At 39.4% G+C, this 17785-nt stretch overlaps 1 protein-coding gene across 1 annotated transcript in view; it reads right to left on the reverse strand.

The window, feature by feature from the left end:
• vars2 (valyl-tRNA synthetase 2, mitochondrial) overlaps window positions 1–17785 on the reverse strand; it is a 37009-nt gene that overhangs the window by 15693 nt on the left and 3531 nt on the right. Inside the window, exons 3-23 of the mRNA XM_042506472.1 lie at window positions 15404–15485; window positions 15218–15318; window positions 14122–14243; window positions 13930–13996; window positions 13558–13655; window positions 13387–13468; window positions 12590–12709; window positions 10462–10570; window positions 10292–10380; window positions 8892–8982; window positions 7855–7982; window positions 7550–7653; window positions 5994–6075; window positions 5712–5788; window positions 5433–5520; window positions 5128–5221; window positions 3748–3818; window positions 3539–3664; window positions 3318–3422; window positions 1172–1240; window positions 998–1076 (exon numbers count right to left, since the gene is read on the reverse strand). Of these exons, the coding sequence (XP_042362406.1) occupies window positions 998–1076; window positions 1172–1240; window positions 3318–3422; window positions 3539–3664; window positions 3748–3818; window positions 5128–5221; window positions 5433–5520; window positions 5712–5788; window positions 5994–6075; window positions 7550–7653; window positions 7855–7982; window positions 8892–8982; window positions 10292–10380; window positions 10462–10570; window positions 12590–12709; window positions 13387–13468; window positions 13558–13655; window positions 13930–13996; window positions 14122–14243; window positions 15218–15318; window positions 15404–15485 (1984 nt within the window). The remainder of the gene's footprint in view (window positions 1–997; window positions 1077–1171; window positions 1241–3317; window positions 3423–3538; window positions 3665–3747; window positions 3819–5127; window positions 5222–5432; window positions 5521–5711; window positions 5789–5993; window positions 6076–7549; window positions 7654–7854; window positions 7983–8891; window positions 8983–10291; window positions 10381–10461; window positions 10571–12589; window positions 12710–13386; window positions 13469–13557; window positions 13656–13929; window positions 13997–14121; window positions 14244–15217; window positions 15319–15403; window positions 15486–17785) is intronic.

The following is a 17785-nucleotide window of genomic DNA, read 5'->3' on the forward strand; positions in this document are numbered from 1 at the left end:
CACAGCAGCTGATGGAGGCAGCAGCAGAGCAGCAGCTTCTCCACTCAGTGGAATAAAATGTTTCTCTCAGTGGAGTCTGGTGTTTTTGACAGAGCGGCTTCAAATCTCCATCAGTAAGAGCTGTCTGACAGCAAGGTAAAGCAGTGAAAATATTCTACATATAGCATAGGCTACATATAATATAGATTTTTTAGGTGAAAACTAATCAGTGAAGGCAGAGTTTGCTCTGCGCTGTTTGATTATAAGTATGTGATGCAGTGGTTTTCTGCCCCGAAGTTATTGTAGATAAAGTTATGATTGTGATGTGGTCTATATAAATAATATAGGTTTATAGCAAATAGCTGAAAGAGGGCATATTTCCACCTGCTGTGGAGTAGTCGGACAGACTTTATTAATAAATGGATTCTCCCCCGCTGCTTGTATACTGAGACAAGGACAGTAGTCACATTAAATGACCTATTGGAGCTGTGACTGTAGCTCCTCTAAACTGTGCATGTACACATACTGAGTACTGCAGCAGCTGCTGTCTGCTCTTATGGAGGGGCATTTCCTCTCACGCAGGTGCAAAATGTGCATGCTGGTTGGCTGTTGGTTTTGTGTGTTCATGTGCAACTATTTAGCTAGACACGGCAACGTGGGGCGACACAGCAGGGGGCTTCATCACCGCTAGTTCTTGCTAGTTAGAACCAACACGGCCCCAACGGAACCAACATGGTTTTAAGGCATGGCTGGTTTTGAATGCTCTAATACTAATGAGTCTAAAAAAAAAGGATAGAGTGATCCTAAGTACTTAAAAGTTTTTGATGCTTTGTGCAATTACATCTCTAGTTGTGTCACTGCAGTACCCCACAACTCAGCTCTCACAATCTAGTTTAGGTTGCATCTTGACTTCTTTTCCTGCAACACTGTTTCATATCTAGACATCTCTGCACAGTCACTCACTCTGACAAATGGTCTCCCTGGCCAGATAAAGTGAGGGGATATGAGAGTAGCTCACCCTGCATCTTGTGTGAGCAGAGGGCCAGTCTCAGAGCATCAGTCCCACACTGAGGGATCCCTGTGGGGAAGTCTTTTCTCTGTGGGGAAGCAGATGGAGCTGACAGATAAGAGAGGAAGCAATGAGTGTGCTCAGTCAGCCACAAACAAACAGATAGGAGAGAGGGGACCTGACCTGTGCTTCCATGGCAACCAGCTGCTCCCTGGGGTCAAGGTTTCCCTCACTCACTCTCTCTTGAAGTTTCTGGAAGGAAACAGACAACAAAATGTCTTCACAGGGAATTAGAATAGATGCCTGTCTCCATTTCCTACTTGAAGTCAACGGCTGTTCTGTCACATCACTACAAAAGAACGGTCCTCCCACAGTATTATTAATCTCACATCTAAAATATATCATGCCTTCACTTCTCATTAACCGTTATTGAATACGGACGTCAAAAATCTTTGTTTTATGCAAATCACAGGATGTTACAGAAAGAGCTTTTGGTTGCGTGGTGCTTTGTTGCAGTGGGCAGAGCTGCACTGCTGTAGTGAAATAATACCCCTTTTCCACCAAAATTAGCATGCGCAAACACAAGTAAAACCGCTAAAATAGACTACAGACTGCTTTCCCATTGCCAGTAGAGCAGAGCTCAGTACATGGCTTATTAGCTGTTAAGTCTGCAAACTGATGTTAGGGAACTTTTTGTATATTTGTTCGGTCTAAGGTGCAACAAGACATGCGTCTTTACTTGTCAGTTAAGTTCAAGTTTGTTTCTCTTGTTGTGTTGAGTCTGATAGTATTTCTGTCACAATAGTGATGTTGCAACTTTATGAAGATACAGTTTAAAATTAAATTTTTGATGTGATTATGTGCAAAGAACTTATAATAAATAATAGCTCACATATTTTTGTGGACCAAATTTCTAAACTTTTCCAAGATCTTTCAAGGACCCATTATAAAGATTTTTTCTTGCCACACTTACAGTGTGTTAATCAAATATATCTGATTCAGATTCTAATAAAACCTCATTTCAGCTGGCAAGCAGGTAGAAAGAGACGAACCCAAGGAGAAAATGGCGAAACATACGTGATGGTAAACAAAAGGCTGTCACACATTAGAGTAATGTTATGTCCACTGGTACAGGAAATTAATTTGCTGTTTTGTTACGTCACATAAAAGGTTATCCATGGAAGATTACTGCAACAATTTCATTATACAAAACAAAATTACACAACTTTTCCATAATATTCAATTATTTTGACTAATTCCATGACTTTTCCAGGCCTGGAAATGTGACTGTGAAATTCTATGAGTTTTCCAGATTTTCCATGACTGTGGAAATTATGATAAGAAATAATATACATAATTTTAAGCACTTTTCAAAAAAAGGTTAAAGTACTTGCCATTGCTGAAATTTAAAACAATGAGGGATTGAGGCAAATAAAATCAGACAATTATAAGAAGTACAAAGAAAAAAAAACCCAGCAAAAAAGATAAATACCACCAATGACACAAATAAGCAATGTTAGTAACTAACTGCCCTGAAGATTGCAAATACACTAAATCATATTCATAATTTAGAGCAATACATGGAAAGAAGAATAGAATACCATTCTATAAGCAATCCAACATGTAGTTGTGAAATTGACCCACATCTGAACGAAATTTATGATAGTTTTGTTTTTTTTTTACATTTTTATTTTGTTTGTAATTCAGTTTAGTTCAAATTAGGTTCCAGAGTCATTTCAGTTGAGTTTTTGTTTAAAAGTGTTTAGTTTTGGCTATGTTTCCATTAGTTTCAGCGTTATTTTGAGTTGTTTTTAATATAATATGGGGTTATATTTCAGGGGAAAGATTTAATAAGTTCAGAATAGGTGTTACAACACAAACACAACACTTAGTGAAGGACACAGTCGTGTAGGATGAAGTTTCATTAAACATGTGAACCAGTGCCTGCTCATTATGCTTGTTGTGTTGACACATTTGACCATATTAAAAAAGACCAAAGTTAAGGATATTTCATGTGATTTTATTTAACTTCACTTTAGTTTTGTTCGTTCACATTGTTTTTTACATTCCTTTCTGAATTTTTATTACAGATAACTTAAATGTTTTTTACACATAGTTTTAGTTTTTAATTTAGTTTATTTAGTTTTAGTTTTTTATAACTATAATCATCTTGTAGTGAACACTGAATATTGAAACTTAATTATGCTAAAATGAATTTAGCACTGAAATGTTTTACTTCAAAAACTGTCTGGTTTTGCCTTTAAAATTCCCAGGAGTGCGGGGTGGGTAGGTGAGTGTACAAATCACTGATCTGCCATGTGCTGCCTACCTCCAGAGAGACTCCATGTATGACATCTAACGGGTCGATGACATTTCCTAGAGATTTACTCATCTTCCTGCCATGTTTATCTCTCACCAGAGGGTGAAAGAGAACCTGAAAAGCATCATGGGAACAGGAAAGGGAGAGAAAGACAGGAAAGGCTGGCAATGTAACGAACCAATCGTTTATCTAAAAACTGCTTTAATTTGGATTTCTCATGATATTGGTACCTGTTTAAAGGGAAGCTGTCTTGTCAGCTCTGTGCCCAGCATCACCATCCTTGCCACCCAAAAGAAGATGAGGTCACTGCCTGTCTCCAGAATGGAATTGGGGTAGAAGCTCTGAAGGTCAGCGGTCTGTGGGACATGACGATGTGGTCATAAACACTGGGTCAGGACTGTTTATTAAGGAGGATGTTCTGCTGGAAGAAGTGAAGTACCTGCTCAGGCCAGCCAAGCATTGCGAAGGGAAACAGACCAGAAGAGAACCATGTATCCAGGACATCAGGGTCTGACACAGGGACCATGCAGGCCAAAATAAAGAAGTACACATAGATTTACATCAGTGTCAATGACAAAACTCCATGTCCATGGTAATTTAACAGCCGTGACGTAACCACGGAAACCTATCCCGGCTAACGTAACAGTGGTGACATAACTATTGTAACCTAACCAAGGTAATGTTACAATGTTGACGTACCCATTTTAACAGTCCCGTGGTAAGGTAACAGTGGTGACGTAACCATGTTAATGGTACTGTGGTAATGCAACGGTGGTGATGTAACCATGGTAATGCTACAGCGGTAATGTAACTGTGGTGACGTAACCATGGTAACATAACCGTGGTTTGATTTGATTTGATTTGATTTATTTAGCACATATTATGTCATACATTTCAACAAAAGAAAACTTGCAGGGGAAATTCAGGAAACCCTCAAGGGGCTTGACAAGTGAAGTTCCCCACAAAACTATCAATCAGTGCATACAGTCTTTTAACATTGATAACAGAAAAAAAATCAAATTGTTTAAGAATATATAGACATATAGGCTATAATAAAAAATATTAATAAAAAAGGACGGGCAGATGAAGGCAGAGATGATTATGTAAAGGGAAAGAAGAAGAGAAGATAAACTTGAAAAAAAAACACATAATTTTAAATTACTGTTGTAGAAGGATATTTTTCACAGACTAGTCAAACCAGGTGAGGAGGAAATGAATTCCATATCTTGGAACCTCATGATGTTTCAAGATACTAAACTGTGGTAATGTAACGGTGGTGATGTAACCATGGTAACCTAACTGTTGTAATGAAACGGTGGTGAAGAAAAAATGGTAACGGTACCCTGGTAATGTAACGGTGTTGACATAACCATTGTAACAGTGCAGTAGCAATGTAACAGTGTTGAACTGACCATGGTAATGTTATGATGGTAACCTAACCGTGTGAATGTAACGGTGGTGACTTAACCAAGGTCACGGTACCATGATAATTTAACGGTGTTGATGTAACCATGATAACGGTGCCTCAGCAATGTAACAATGGCAATGTAACCATGGTTACCGTACCATGGTAATGTAACGGTGGTGATGTAACCATAATAACCATACCATGGCAATGTAGCAATGGCAACATAACCATGGTATCGTAACAGTGGTGATGTCACAGTGGTGACGTAGCCACTATATAGTTACCATGTCAATGTAATGGCGAGGAAGCAGTTCGGGTTAAATTTAACTCAACCCTCGACCAAATATGGTCACCTCTGGCTCCAAAATTCCAAGGTGGCATGGTAAATAAGGTAAGACAGAGGTGAGTCACCCTGAGTCAAAGTGATGGCTTCTGGCTTGACCCCATATTTTGCAGCAGCTCTTTGTCGCGCCTCGTCTTCGCTCCTTCCCCAAATCCAGCACTCCTAACACAGACAACACACACATACAGAGAAAAACTTACAGCACGGTTTGGAACAGACTCAAATGAATATACAGTTCAGCTAACTGAGCAAATCTCTACATGTTTTTCTATTGAGGGTTGCTTCAGTGAAGTTCCTGAACAAACCCTGTCAATGAACCAAACATTTCCAAGTAGTGTTATTCTTCAAACACACACATATCCACAAACCCAACCTCCTGGTTGTCAGTAGAATTCAGAAGCTCCACTCGGTAAGCAGGGATTTGATGACCCCACCAAAGCTGCCTGGAAATACACCAATCACTGCAAGGCAAACAGAGGTACATTGTTGACAGCCCATACATTAGAGAGAGAGAGAGCTCATTCATCACCAGAGTGGTGTCATTTCACACACACATCACACCAGTAACAAAAACACACACCACCATTGTTCCTCCTCACATGACTGTTTAAATACATGTATATTGTCCCAGTGGAGGGTCAGAGCAGCCTACCTGATGTTGGACAGCCAGTTCTTCCATGTCTTGGTGTAGTAGTGAGGGATAATTTCCAGCTGTCCGTCCTCCACAGCCTGACAGAAAAAAGTGTTGAAAGACTTCAAGGATGAGATGACATCACTTTATTTCTCTGTAATTTAATTTGTATTTATATGAACCAAGATAAAAACAGTTACTTTTTATAGCCTGATTCTGAAAAGCGCATTTTGTGTGCAGAGCAGTATAAGTACGTGTAATATCAAAGTGGGCCCTAAGGGTTAAACTCCTCCATCAACTCACCTGTATGGCTTTTTTAGCCATTTTCTCACAGCTAATGAACCACTGCTTCTTTAGAAGAGGCTCAATGATGTCTCCTGAGCGGCTGGGACAAGGACCAAGGAGGGAAAAAAGACACAGGGAAGAGAGAAACCACAAACACAGAAAATTATTACAGTTCATCCCCTACTGTCTTTTTTCAGGAAGATGAAGCATATCAAAGTGAACATTTGGAATACGGGCTAAGCAGACAGACAGTTGTGGCTCTTAACTTTTGCTGTGTAAGACCCTGTAGTTTCCTTGAAAGGGATGATAGATATTGTTGTATTCACAGCTTTAGGGGGCTTTGTGTTTTACTGTCGCGTCTTTAAATTATGCTATATTCAAAGGTCTATTTTGAGAAAATTGACTAAAAATAAAGATTATTTTTTAATCCGAGATGAGATGGTAGTACTTTGCAGCCCTAAGCAGTGCCTTCAGGTATTCCTTCTATGTAAGTATGTAACCTGACAGGTGAAATCCAAGGCATTCAGGTCATAACTGAAGGCCACTGAGACAACTATTCATATTTCTGTCTTCTACTCTTAATTAGTCTGGCCCCAGTGGCTGGACAGTAAGAGCAATGTGCAGAGAGACTTTATCAGGAAAATGAACAGATGAGCACTAGCTCTCACTTCAATATTTTACAACTGAAAATGCTCTAAACACATTTTTTTAATGTAATTTCTAACCTTGTTATATTATTTTTCAATATAATTTTAGTTACTTGTGATATTTGCCATTATCAGTACTGTAGTTTACATTTATGTTCATCCATATTTTTACCAATACATTTCCAGGACTGTGAGGCAAACTTTAAAGTCCATACATTTTCTGAAACAACCATCAACACTCCTTATCGGTGCTTTATCATTACTATACAATTGCTTCTCTAAATATATATTATTTTAAAAAATAACAATTCAGAAGGATTAGAACTGAATATTTAAATATAATTTAGGGACTGTTCATTATTCATAAGACAGGAGGAGTGGTGCCAATAGGGGGAAGCATGTCAAATAATTGTTTTTAAGCACTAGGGAGGGACTTTTTATTTTGGCTTTTTTTCCTTTCAAAATTTGGGTGATTTTTTAAAATATATTTTTGGGGGATTTTATTGCCTTTAATTGATAGGACAGTGTGAACATGAAAGGGGGAGAGAGATAGAGAGGGGGAGATATGCAGCAAAGGGCCAAGGCCGGATTTGAACCCCTGGCCTGCGGGGAGGGCACAGCCTCTATACATGGGGTGCTGCTCTATCCACTGAGCCACCAGGCACCCCAAAATTTGGGTGATTTTTAAAGAAAACCTGTGTGGGTTTTGAAGGCACGCTATCTTTAAAAAAATTTGGCCCTTTTTTTTCTCAAAACTTTTGAAAACATGCCTTTCAAAACCATGAGTCCATGGGTTGGAAAAGGCATCTTTAAAAAAAAAAATCACCAAAATGATCCCATGTAGCACAGAGGCAGAGATATATGCACAAGCTGTTGGTGTGTTGTGTGTGTGTGTGTGTGTGTGTGTGTGTGTGTGTGTGTGTCTACCTGCAGATGGGTAGAGTCATAGCATGACTCTTTTTTCCTCTGAACAGCTTCTTTTCAACCAGGGCGTCTACAACGAGCTGTCTGGCATCGAAACGCTTCACTCCCTTCAAGGAGACAAAGTGCCATAAAATGATAACAGCTGGAAGCTGCCCTCTCTATCACTGACCACAGGTCCCACAGTGCTTTAAAGGTCCACATTCTGTTGACTGTAACCTGAGGCAGCTGATATCCACATATCCACATTAATCATATCTTTTCACATAACAATCCACAGTTTACAGATATTAACTGTGGTGTTCATGCACCTCTAGCCACTGTCCACAGGAGGGCGTCATGGTCCCATCTCCTCCAATCACAGTGAGGCTTGGCAGTGAGTGTTTATGTGCCAGCTGGAAGTCAGTGTGATCATGGGCCGGGGTCAGCTTCACTGCACCTACAGAACACAAACACAGTGATGTGATCAACACAAGCATCAGCTCAGTTTCTCTTATGTTCAGTTTTTAGGGAAACTTTGTCAGAGAGGAGGAGATTGTGTCGCCCCTTTCCCAGCAAATCGGCGAGTGCATGCAGGTTTCCCAAACACAGGTTGTAGCACCACCCGGTGCTACCTTTTATCAGGGTGTTCTATGGTAGAGCAAATTATTTTTTTTCCTTACATTTCAAGTAATGCCCAGATTCATGATTTAATTATAGCCACCGCTTACCGCAGATCCACCCACAACCCGTTTTGTGGTGTTTGTAACTTTTTACCTTGTGAGTTACTTTGTTACAAGGTGGATTGTTACAAGATAAACCCATTAAACAGAGGCAATATACTGCATTCCCACTTCCAGTGAACACACCACTGCAAAACACAAGTCGGCCTTTCTATAAGCTGGCGTGTGTATGTATGTGTAAGTGTGTGTGTGTGTGTGTGTGTGTGTGTTGTTTTGCTTTTGTGTCTGTGTCTGTGCAACATCAGAGAGACGCACAAGAGCAGGCTTTTCAGAATCAGGCTATAAAAAGTATTAAATGGTTAAATTTAGGTCGAATTTAATAAAATTTGTAGTCACATCATTCACGTTTTCAACTAACTGTTTTTATCTTGGTTCATATAAATAAATGAAATTACAGATAAGTAAAGTGATGTCATCTCATCCTTGAAGTCTTTCAACACTTTTTTCTGTCAGGCTGTGGAGGACGGACAGCTGGAAATTATCCCTCATTACTACACCAAGACATGGAAGAACTGACTGTCCAACAAAAAAGCCAGATGTTAGCGCATGTTAGCAGGTTTTTTGTGCAGTGGGAATGAGGCCTGTAAGAGAGGGAGAGTATGTCAGAGAAAGACTGTTGCTGTCACCTGTTCCCAGCTCCATATCCACCATTGGATCAGTGATGATGGGCAGGAGTCTGTTGATGAAGGGATGTCTGCACTGCTTCCCATGAAGAGCCTGGAACAAAGAGGACAAAGTGAAAGACATGAGCACAGCTGTCTCAACAAACACCATGGATTCAGTAATCAGTTGTTTCTACTCTTCAGATCTGCTGTGCATTTGTTCAGCATCTTGCAGGGTTTTCACATCAGTGAGCAGGACTGCTTTGTGGTAATAGTGGATTTGCTCACATCGGTGTAATAAAACAACTTAGCTTGATTTGTCAGGTGTTTAATTCACAGGGCACAGACACATATTCCTGTGTGGTTGTTTTCTCTGTGAGCTCTTCCTCAACAGATTTTCCCGAACACTTATGTTGTCATGATATACAGCACATTCATTATCATATGTTTTACATTTGGTTGTGTTGTATTATCATGCTAGAACAGGGGTCAGCAACCTTTTTGATACAAAATGCCAGTTTGAGATTTTCTTGTCAATAAGTGTGCCACATCAACCTTATGGTTAACATTAACTTTAATTATGACACCGCATCCTAATTTAAATTATCGCATCTGCAATGTTTTTTTAGTCATACAGGCAATGTGCACAGCAACATTTAAAAGAATTTTCTCCCTCAATCAGAACATTGTAATTATATATTGGAGATGTATACAAGAGATGTGTATAAGAAGCCTGCCATCAATAAGAAAACACCCTTCTGAGTTGAACTCATACATGTACCAGACTTTCACCAACCTTGTTTATCAGCAAAAAAACTCCACAATTTTTAATTGTTTTTAATGACAATATTTCATTTACTAAGAGCAGGGCCAGCAAAAGTCAAGAAAATGTGAATCAAAGGTAACAAACAGAAATATAGGCACTATTCAAGAATGCTCCTGTCATGCTTATAAAAACATCCACAGGAGATGAAAAAAGAGACTGAGAAACAACCATTATGCAAAGTCATGTGTGTTACAAATAAACAGATGCCTACCAATGTTTAGCTCTATTATCAGGGGGTCATATATTTATAGTCTATACAATCCTGTCTCTGAGCTCTGCTGGAAGCTCCCTGCACCTCATGGCTGATGCGTGTGTCTTTCCAAATCATGGCCAAACAACTGAATTTATAGCAGGTGGACTTCAATCAACCTATAACAACATCTCATAGATGATCAAGGCACCTGAGCTTAATATCAAGTGTCATAAAGGGTCTGAATACTTCTGTCAGTGTGATGTATCAGTTTATATGTTTTTTAATACATTGAAAAAAAGTCCTCTGTGCACTAGCAGAGGGGGAGCAGCTGGTGACAGTCAGTGGACATTCAGTGATAGTCCCAGACTGCCTCAGCCTTAAACATCCATCAAAAATGGCACTGGCCTGATATCGAGGATCGTCAGGGTGAACAGCTACAGCCACGTCTCCCAGCATGGTCTCAGGTCTGGTGGTGGACACTGCCACCTCTCCATCTAAAACACAGGGGAGAAGGGAAATCATCACGACGCATAACAAGCTTCAGCAAAACAATACACACAGTCTCAAACACTCACCGTGGCCTTCTATTGGGTACGCAAAGGTAAGCATTGTCCCAAACTCCACCTTGTTTTCATAACCAGGAACAGGCAGCATGGTCTGCCCAGACAGCTCCTTTGAGTCCACCTGACAGCAAACCCACATGTTCACATTACATGTGACATTCACTACACTGTACATTTTTATCATTACAGCAAAGAAAACACAAAAGAAACTGAATCATTATGAATCTGATAAAAACAAACATACAATAGGTGGACAAAGTAAGAGAAATACCAAGAGCTGTGTCAAAGAATGAATATTAGATTTGTTTAACCCTTAGGGCCTGCTTTAATATTACACACATACACACTTATCTACGGAAGCCCTGGGGCAAGAATTTTTTTGTGGGGGGGGGGCAAGAAAAAAATAAATTTCAGGAGGAAAAAAAGGATAATTTTTCTAAATGTTTCTTTTTGTAATACTCATTTTGACCACAAGAGGCTGAAGCACTCAACCAGGGGACTTTTAATTTCTCTCTGCACTCTAAACACAACATGCATGGACTCTGTTTATTGAATACTGCAATTATAATGCAATGCTTATTTAATCGGTCCTTCAATTAACAGTTGTACCACTTAGATCAATCTAAATCACCACTCAGGCCTGTCAGCTCATTTTTGATTGTTTCATATTTCACAGGGAGGTCTACATTTGACTTCTGCATCCAACAATTTCATCCTACAGGTATAAACTGACTGAGAGGGATGTTTAAATTCCGAGGGGGCGATTTGTTTTTTTATGCAGTATAAAATTAATGAATTTACCCATGCAATGACAACATACGGGTTACTGTTTTGAAATTAAAGAATACATTTATTAATCAGAGCACACAAACACAAAACAAGCTGAGTGTTAAATATGTTTTGAGTCTATGAACACTGTCAAAAGTTTTAGGCTAGACCCATCCAGTCTAGCATCAAACTTTTGACAGTTCTTCCTGCTGAAGGCTGCTGGAAACTACTACTGTTGATGTTAGATTTTGCATTACATTAATATTATTTTCTACTTTGATTGAGTCAATTGTGTAACCTCCATCAGTCCTAATCATAAATATAAAATATTCCTTGATTTTTTAGAAATTTAACCCTTTAAATGCAAAATATTTGTCATGATGCCACTATGACACACACACACACACACACAAAACTGAGTTATTTTCAATCTACTAAAGTAAATATTTTTTCAATGATGACAGTCTGGGATATGTCAGTGATTAGCAGCAACATTGATTGTTACAGTGCACCTTGTGGGAATAGCATGTATTTTCTCCATGACAAATTCCAAGTCAAAAGCCCAGAATGACACCCAGAAATAATACAATGCATGATTTTATGCTTTGATGGCTGTGGGCTCAAAAATGTAAGTTTGAATGGGTTTCAATGGAGCATTTTTGCACTTAACAGTATGAATGTAACAATTTAGTTTACACAATGTATTTAAGGCTGATTGCAGGAGCTGAAATGGAAATTCACTGATCGAACATACTGTGTATACGGAAGTAAAACAAGGAGAAGAAGTCCATAATACACATAGAGGCCACTGATGTGACCGTTTTCAGTTTAATTTTTAAGTTATTGTGCAGTGGCTCTATGGGCAGAACAAGAAGCATGTCAGCGTAGTTATGAAGTATTTTTATACAAAACTGGCACAGGCAGTGGAGAGACAAAGGGCTGTCAGTCTCTACCTATGGCAGTTCTCAATGCCCATGTGCAATGTCAAATTGATTAGGCACCCCGTCGGGGAGAAAATGTTCAGATGCAGACGGACAGATGCACTGATGGACAGAGTTTTCTTCATTTTATAGAAGGATGTCAATCTAGAGTAACTACAAAAACTCAAAAAATAAATGTCGCATTAAATTCTGATAGAGGTTGAATGGCTGTTCAGAGTGAGGTCCCATTTCAAAAAATTTGATCTGTATCTACTTTAGAACCACATATGAAAGTGGCCACGTGGTTGGGGGGGGGTGAGGAGGAGACACTGCTGCTGCCCATGGCAAGGAAGGAGCCTTAGTTATTTTAAAGTTTTACATTTCATATATGTGGTATTCATTATTTTGTCCACCTGTTGTATTGACTGTGTGTTCATGTGAAGTGGTTTCACCTCTATATCAGAGATGGCAGACTCCAGAGCACAGCTCCAGTTGACCAAAACCTCAGAGCGATAAATGAGACCAGAGTCACATAGCCTGACGAAGGCCTCAGTCACAGCCCTGCTGAAAGCCTGAAATCACATTTACAAAAAGACAGCACAGTGAAAGCAGCTCAGAGGTGCTAATAACAGCCGGTTATTAATCTTCACACATATATAAGTGTATTACAATCAAACAGGAAGACACAGTGTCTCAAACTCTGCTCTGAATGTTGACTCTTATGATTAATGTACAAAATAAAACACATCATAAAGTGTTTAAAAGTTATGTCAAACTGGAGCTGGTGATTGTTGGAACAGTGGACTTACTAACTAGATTACTAGCAAGAGTAAGAAAGACGGTTGGCTGAGCTTCATTTTGTTTCTATCGAGTTTGAATGAAGTATATTTTACGATGAGTTATTGAGGCAATTAAGCCTGGTCAGTCTTCTGTGACAGAGAGAAAGTTGAATTCAAAAGATGTATAGTTGTTTTAGCGTTGCACACACAAACCATCACATATCATAAACCCTGGTGAAATTTCAAGAAGGTATGAAGGTATGAAATATTACATACCACCCAAGCCTACTCTAAATATGTTCTACTATGTTTTATTAATCAATTATCTCAGAACATATGACCCCAGGGGGGGCTCCATGTTTAAAGCTCTATCAGAATCATTTTCAGCAATCACATTGAACTTTAACACTTTCACCACACATTTTCAAGCAGGTATAATAACTGAGTAACATATGTGAGAGGAATCTTACTGAATCCATAGTGAAACACGCTCTGCTCCAGTCCAGAGAAGCTCCAAGCCTCCTCAGCTGCTCATAGATCTCATCTCCTTTCCTGGGACACACAGGGACAAAAGCTCTCAGCTCCACACAGTGCAGACCAAACAGAGAAGGGAAAGTGATGAAGTGAATGTGAGGACTCACTTGTTCTTCCATTTCCACACCTCCCTTAGAAAATCCTGCCTGGTGAAGTCCTGTCTGCGCTTCCCTTGCTCCCTCAGCAGTCTCCTCTCCACCACCGTCTAACACACCCACGAATTACTCAATCAGCCGCAGCACTATTACTTTGCAATGACGTTTGTTAAAGGTTTCTCAAAAATCTGTTGTAGATATGAGGAGCACTGTGGATTTTGTCCAAACTCACTTCCATCAGAATTTAGAGGTTAGAGCAGGGATCTCTTCCAAACCAGTATAACCAAGAGTAACATTTACAGCCACTGACATCTCTTTCAGTTTACAGTGAGAAGTAAGAAGATGTGAGTCAATCCTGAGGTGGAAGAGAAGACGTTGTCATACCTGTGTTGCAATGCCTGCATGGTCACATCCAGGCAGCCACAGCACTCTGTAGCCCTGCATCCTCCTCCTGGTGGATTACAAATGAAGAGGTTACTGCTCCATCCACAGATTCTCAAACTATCTGATTCAGTTTTCAACTAGCAACAGCTGAAGCGTCAGACACGTCACACTGCATTTTTTGTTGGCAGTTACCGTCGAACCAGAGCATCCTCCACAGCTACAGTGAGAGCGTGGCCCAGGTGCAGAGTACCGGTCACATTTGGCGGAGGGATACACAGAGAGAAGGTCTGATCCACGCTGTGAGGTAACGTCTCCTAACACGTGACAACAGAAAGGTTCGATGTTTGAGAGCAGATGACACACAGACGAGAGCGCACATGTGAGTGGGTGCCGTTTCTACTGCACACTGTTTCTCTCTCCTTTAAGTCCAACTGAAATCTGATTAGTCATTCCCACTTACAGTCAAAAATGATTTTAAAGTGATCTTAAAAATAGCTTTTTAGTGTTACTTAATTATTGAAAGTAACAATGATAATGACTGTATAGCATTTAAAAAACGTAGTTACAAAGTGCTTTACTAAATTTTGATTCTTATTCTGATTCTATATACATTTTAGTTCTGTTAAACGATTAATTTTTCAAATGTTTAATTTTTAAATCATGATTTATCATAGAATTTTGATAGTTAATTGCAATTTCATTGCATTATTTAATAGCATGTTTACAATTACATTATTTTGTATAATAAAGCAATTTTCAATTTAAGACCTGACCCGGCTTCACTGCAGTCTGCCAAAAGAAGGCTTTTCAGACAAAGAGCTTCAGCTTCTGAAGTAGGACATGAAGGATAAGGTTCGGGAAGCTTAGAGCTAAAAAGCTCATGTTGGCTATTGTTGAAAGTGTGGCTGTTTTTGTGTTGTGTCTCATGCTGTTGGTCAAAGTCACAATCAAACAAAAAAACAGTGTGATTACTGTTTAATGCAAATACAATAAGCATCGATTCCATTTGTTCCATGCAAATATATATGCAAATATAGGTGTCTACGTGAAAAAAACAGCATTTGGACTTCAAATCCAGGATGTAGCTTCTTTTCTCTTTAAGTTTAATTAGACATGACAGATTCTGCTTCTTCAGCATAAATGCTTTGTTAAATTTTATTTAACAAAAAGATGTGCTAGAGTGAAATGAAAGGTGTTATATCTGACGGCCATTTCTTTAGTTTTTTAGGGACAGCGTCATTTCAGAAGCTGTTTTAATTTGATGTGATTTAAAACATGAAATCCTCACATGTTGCTCAGGACGAAAAAATCCCTCCTTCTCCCACCACTGATACCAGCTGGACTCCACATAATCGGGACTGTACGAGGATGGGAACGGCAAGCTGGTGTCTGCAAAGAAGAAAAAACATTTTTTAAGTCTGCTGAGAGACACAATAAGCAGACAAGCTGGTGCTGAAAACAGGAAGTCTGTCACCTTTCTTTGTACCAGGAGGTGTGTGAGCAGTGTACTCGATCCTCGGCTTCTCGCTCCATTTCACTGTTTCACCTCCAGAAGCCTGGAAACACAAATGTCAGAGTTCAAGTATGGTTGAGTCAACTGTTAGCTCTTCCATTCACTCCATATTAAAGACTATGATGTGTGCATCAGGTCAGTGTGGGCAATGCTACAAAACAATGAAACACACTATTCCATTTTTATAGGACTTTTGCATCAATGTGATGAAGTACTGATTTGCCAACCCCAATTCCAAAAAAGGTGGGACACTGTTTAAAACTTAAATAAAAACAAAATGCAATGATTTTAAAATCTTTTTTGACCTATACTTAATTGAATGGAGTCCAAAGACAAGGCATTTAATGATCAAACTGATCAACTTTATTGGTGTTTTTGTAAACCATACCAATTCTGAATTTGATGCCTGTAGCACATTTTTAAAAAGTTGGGACAGGGCATGTTTTGTCATATGGATTACTGTTATTTTATTATAAATGATCCATAAACACGATATCTATTGCATGTCTGACTGTCCTAGAAGAGGGATCCCTCCTCAGTTGATGTTCCTGAGGTTTCTACCATTTTTCCCCCCTTTAAGGCTTTTTTAGGGGGGGATTTCCTTATCTGCTGTGAGGGTCTAAGGACAGAGGGATGTTGTATGCTGTAAGGCCCTCTGAAGCAAACTGTGATAATGGGTTTTAGAAATAAAATAGAATTGAATTGAATGTTTACCAGTGTGTTACATCACCTTTTCTTTTAACAACACTTGGTGTTTGGGAAGTCAGGACACAAATTGGTGATGTTTTGAAAGTTAAAATTCTTTTCCACTCTTGCGCAGCAGTCCGGGGTCTCTGTTGCTCTATTTTGCTCTTCAAGTTGCTCCACACATGTTCAATGTGAGTCAGGTCTGGACTGCAGGAGGTCAGTCTAGTAGCTGCACTCTTTTACTACAAAGCAACGCTGTTGGAACACGTGCAGAATGTGTCTCACTGACTCACTGGAATAAGCAGGGGCGTCCCTGAAATAGATATTTTCTGAATAGCAGCATATGTTGCCCCAAAACCTGTGTGTACCTTTCATGCTGCCCTCACACATTTGCATTATTACCCCAAATTAGCCATGATGCCATGGGCACCAACATCCCCCCATACCATCACAGCTGCTGGCTTTGAACTTTGAGCTGTTAACAATCTGGATGGTTCTTTTCCTCTTTAGCCCGGAGGACACCACGGCCATGATTTCCAAAAACAATCTGAAATGTGGACTCATCAGGCCACAGCACACTTTTCCACTTTGTGTCAGTCCATCTCAGATGAGTTCAGAGAACCCTGCAGTGTTTCTGGATGTTGTTGATATCTGGCTTTCACTTTGCACGGTAGAGTCTGAATTTGAGTTTGTAGATGCAGAGATGAATTGTGTTTACTGACAATGGTTTATCCAAAGTGTTCCTGAGCCCATGTAGTAACATCCTTTATACAGTCATGTTGGTTTTTAATGCACTGCAGTCTGAGAGGTCAAAGGTCATGGGCTTTCATTATAAATGGATTCTCTGAATCTTTTGATATTATGAATTGTAGATGGTGAGATCCTAAATTCTTTGCAATTGTGTGTTGAGAAATGTTGTTCTTAAACTGTCCACACAGTTTTTCACAAATGAGCAAACCTCTTGCTGTCCTTGCTTGTGAACATCTGAGCCTTTCACAGAAGCTCCTTTTACACCCAGTCATGATACTTTAATCGGTTTCCAGTTAACCTGTTTAGCTGTTAAATGTTCTAAACAGTTGTATTTTGAGCATTTCACAACTTTGCCAGTCTTTTGTTGTCCCTGTCCTAACTTTTTTGGAGTGTGCTGCGGGCATCAGATTCAGAATGAGTGTGTATTTATGATAAAACATTAAAAGTGATCAGTTTTAACGTTAAATATCTAGTCTTCAAACTGTATTCAATTGAATATAAGTCAAAACTGATTTGCAATCATTACATCCTGTTTTATTTATATTTTGCAGTGTCCAAACTTTTTTAGAACTGGGGATGTAATCCAACATATCCATAGTGTCCACCCTTAACAACAGAACCATGGTGAGGGGCTACAAGCATGATTTCACTGTGTCTGCTGTGTTCGATGCCCCAAGCCTTGAATCTTTTTGTGGCATTAAAAGCCCTAAAGCATCATAAGGCCTAATTCAGCCATCACTATCACCCACCATCATGCACCAGTGGGTGTCTTAATGAGCCTATTATTGTGCGGTGCACCACACTGAGGCAAAGAGGAAGCCACACTAGAAAACTTACTTGGAAAAGCTTCACAAAGGTTAGATTTATGTTTAATCTGAAGCTATTGGAAGCAACCCATCAGATCTG

The sequence above is a fragment of the Plectropomus leopardus genome, chromosome 18, assembly GCF_008729295.1.
Source record: "Plectropomus leopardus isolate mb chromosome 18, YSFRI_Pleo_2.0, whole genome shotgun sequence".
In the NCBI taxonomy this organism is placed as follows: Eukaryota; Metazoa; Chordata; class Actinopteri; order Perciformes; family Serranidae; genus Plectropomus; species Plectropomus leopardus.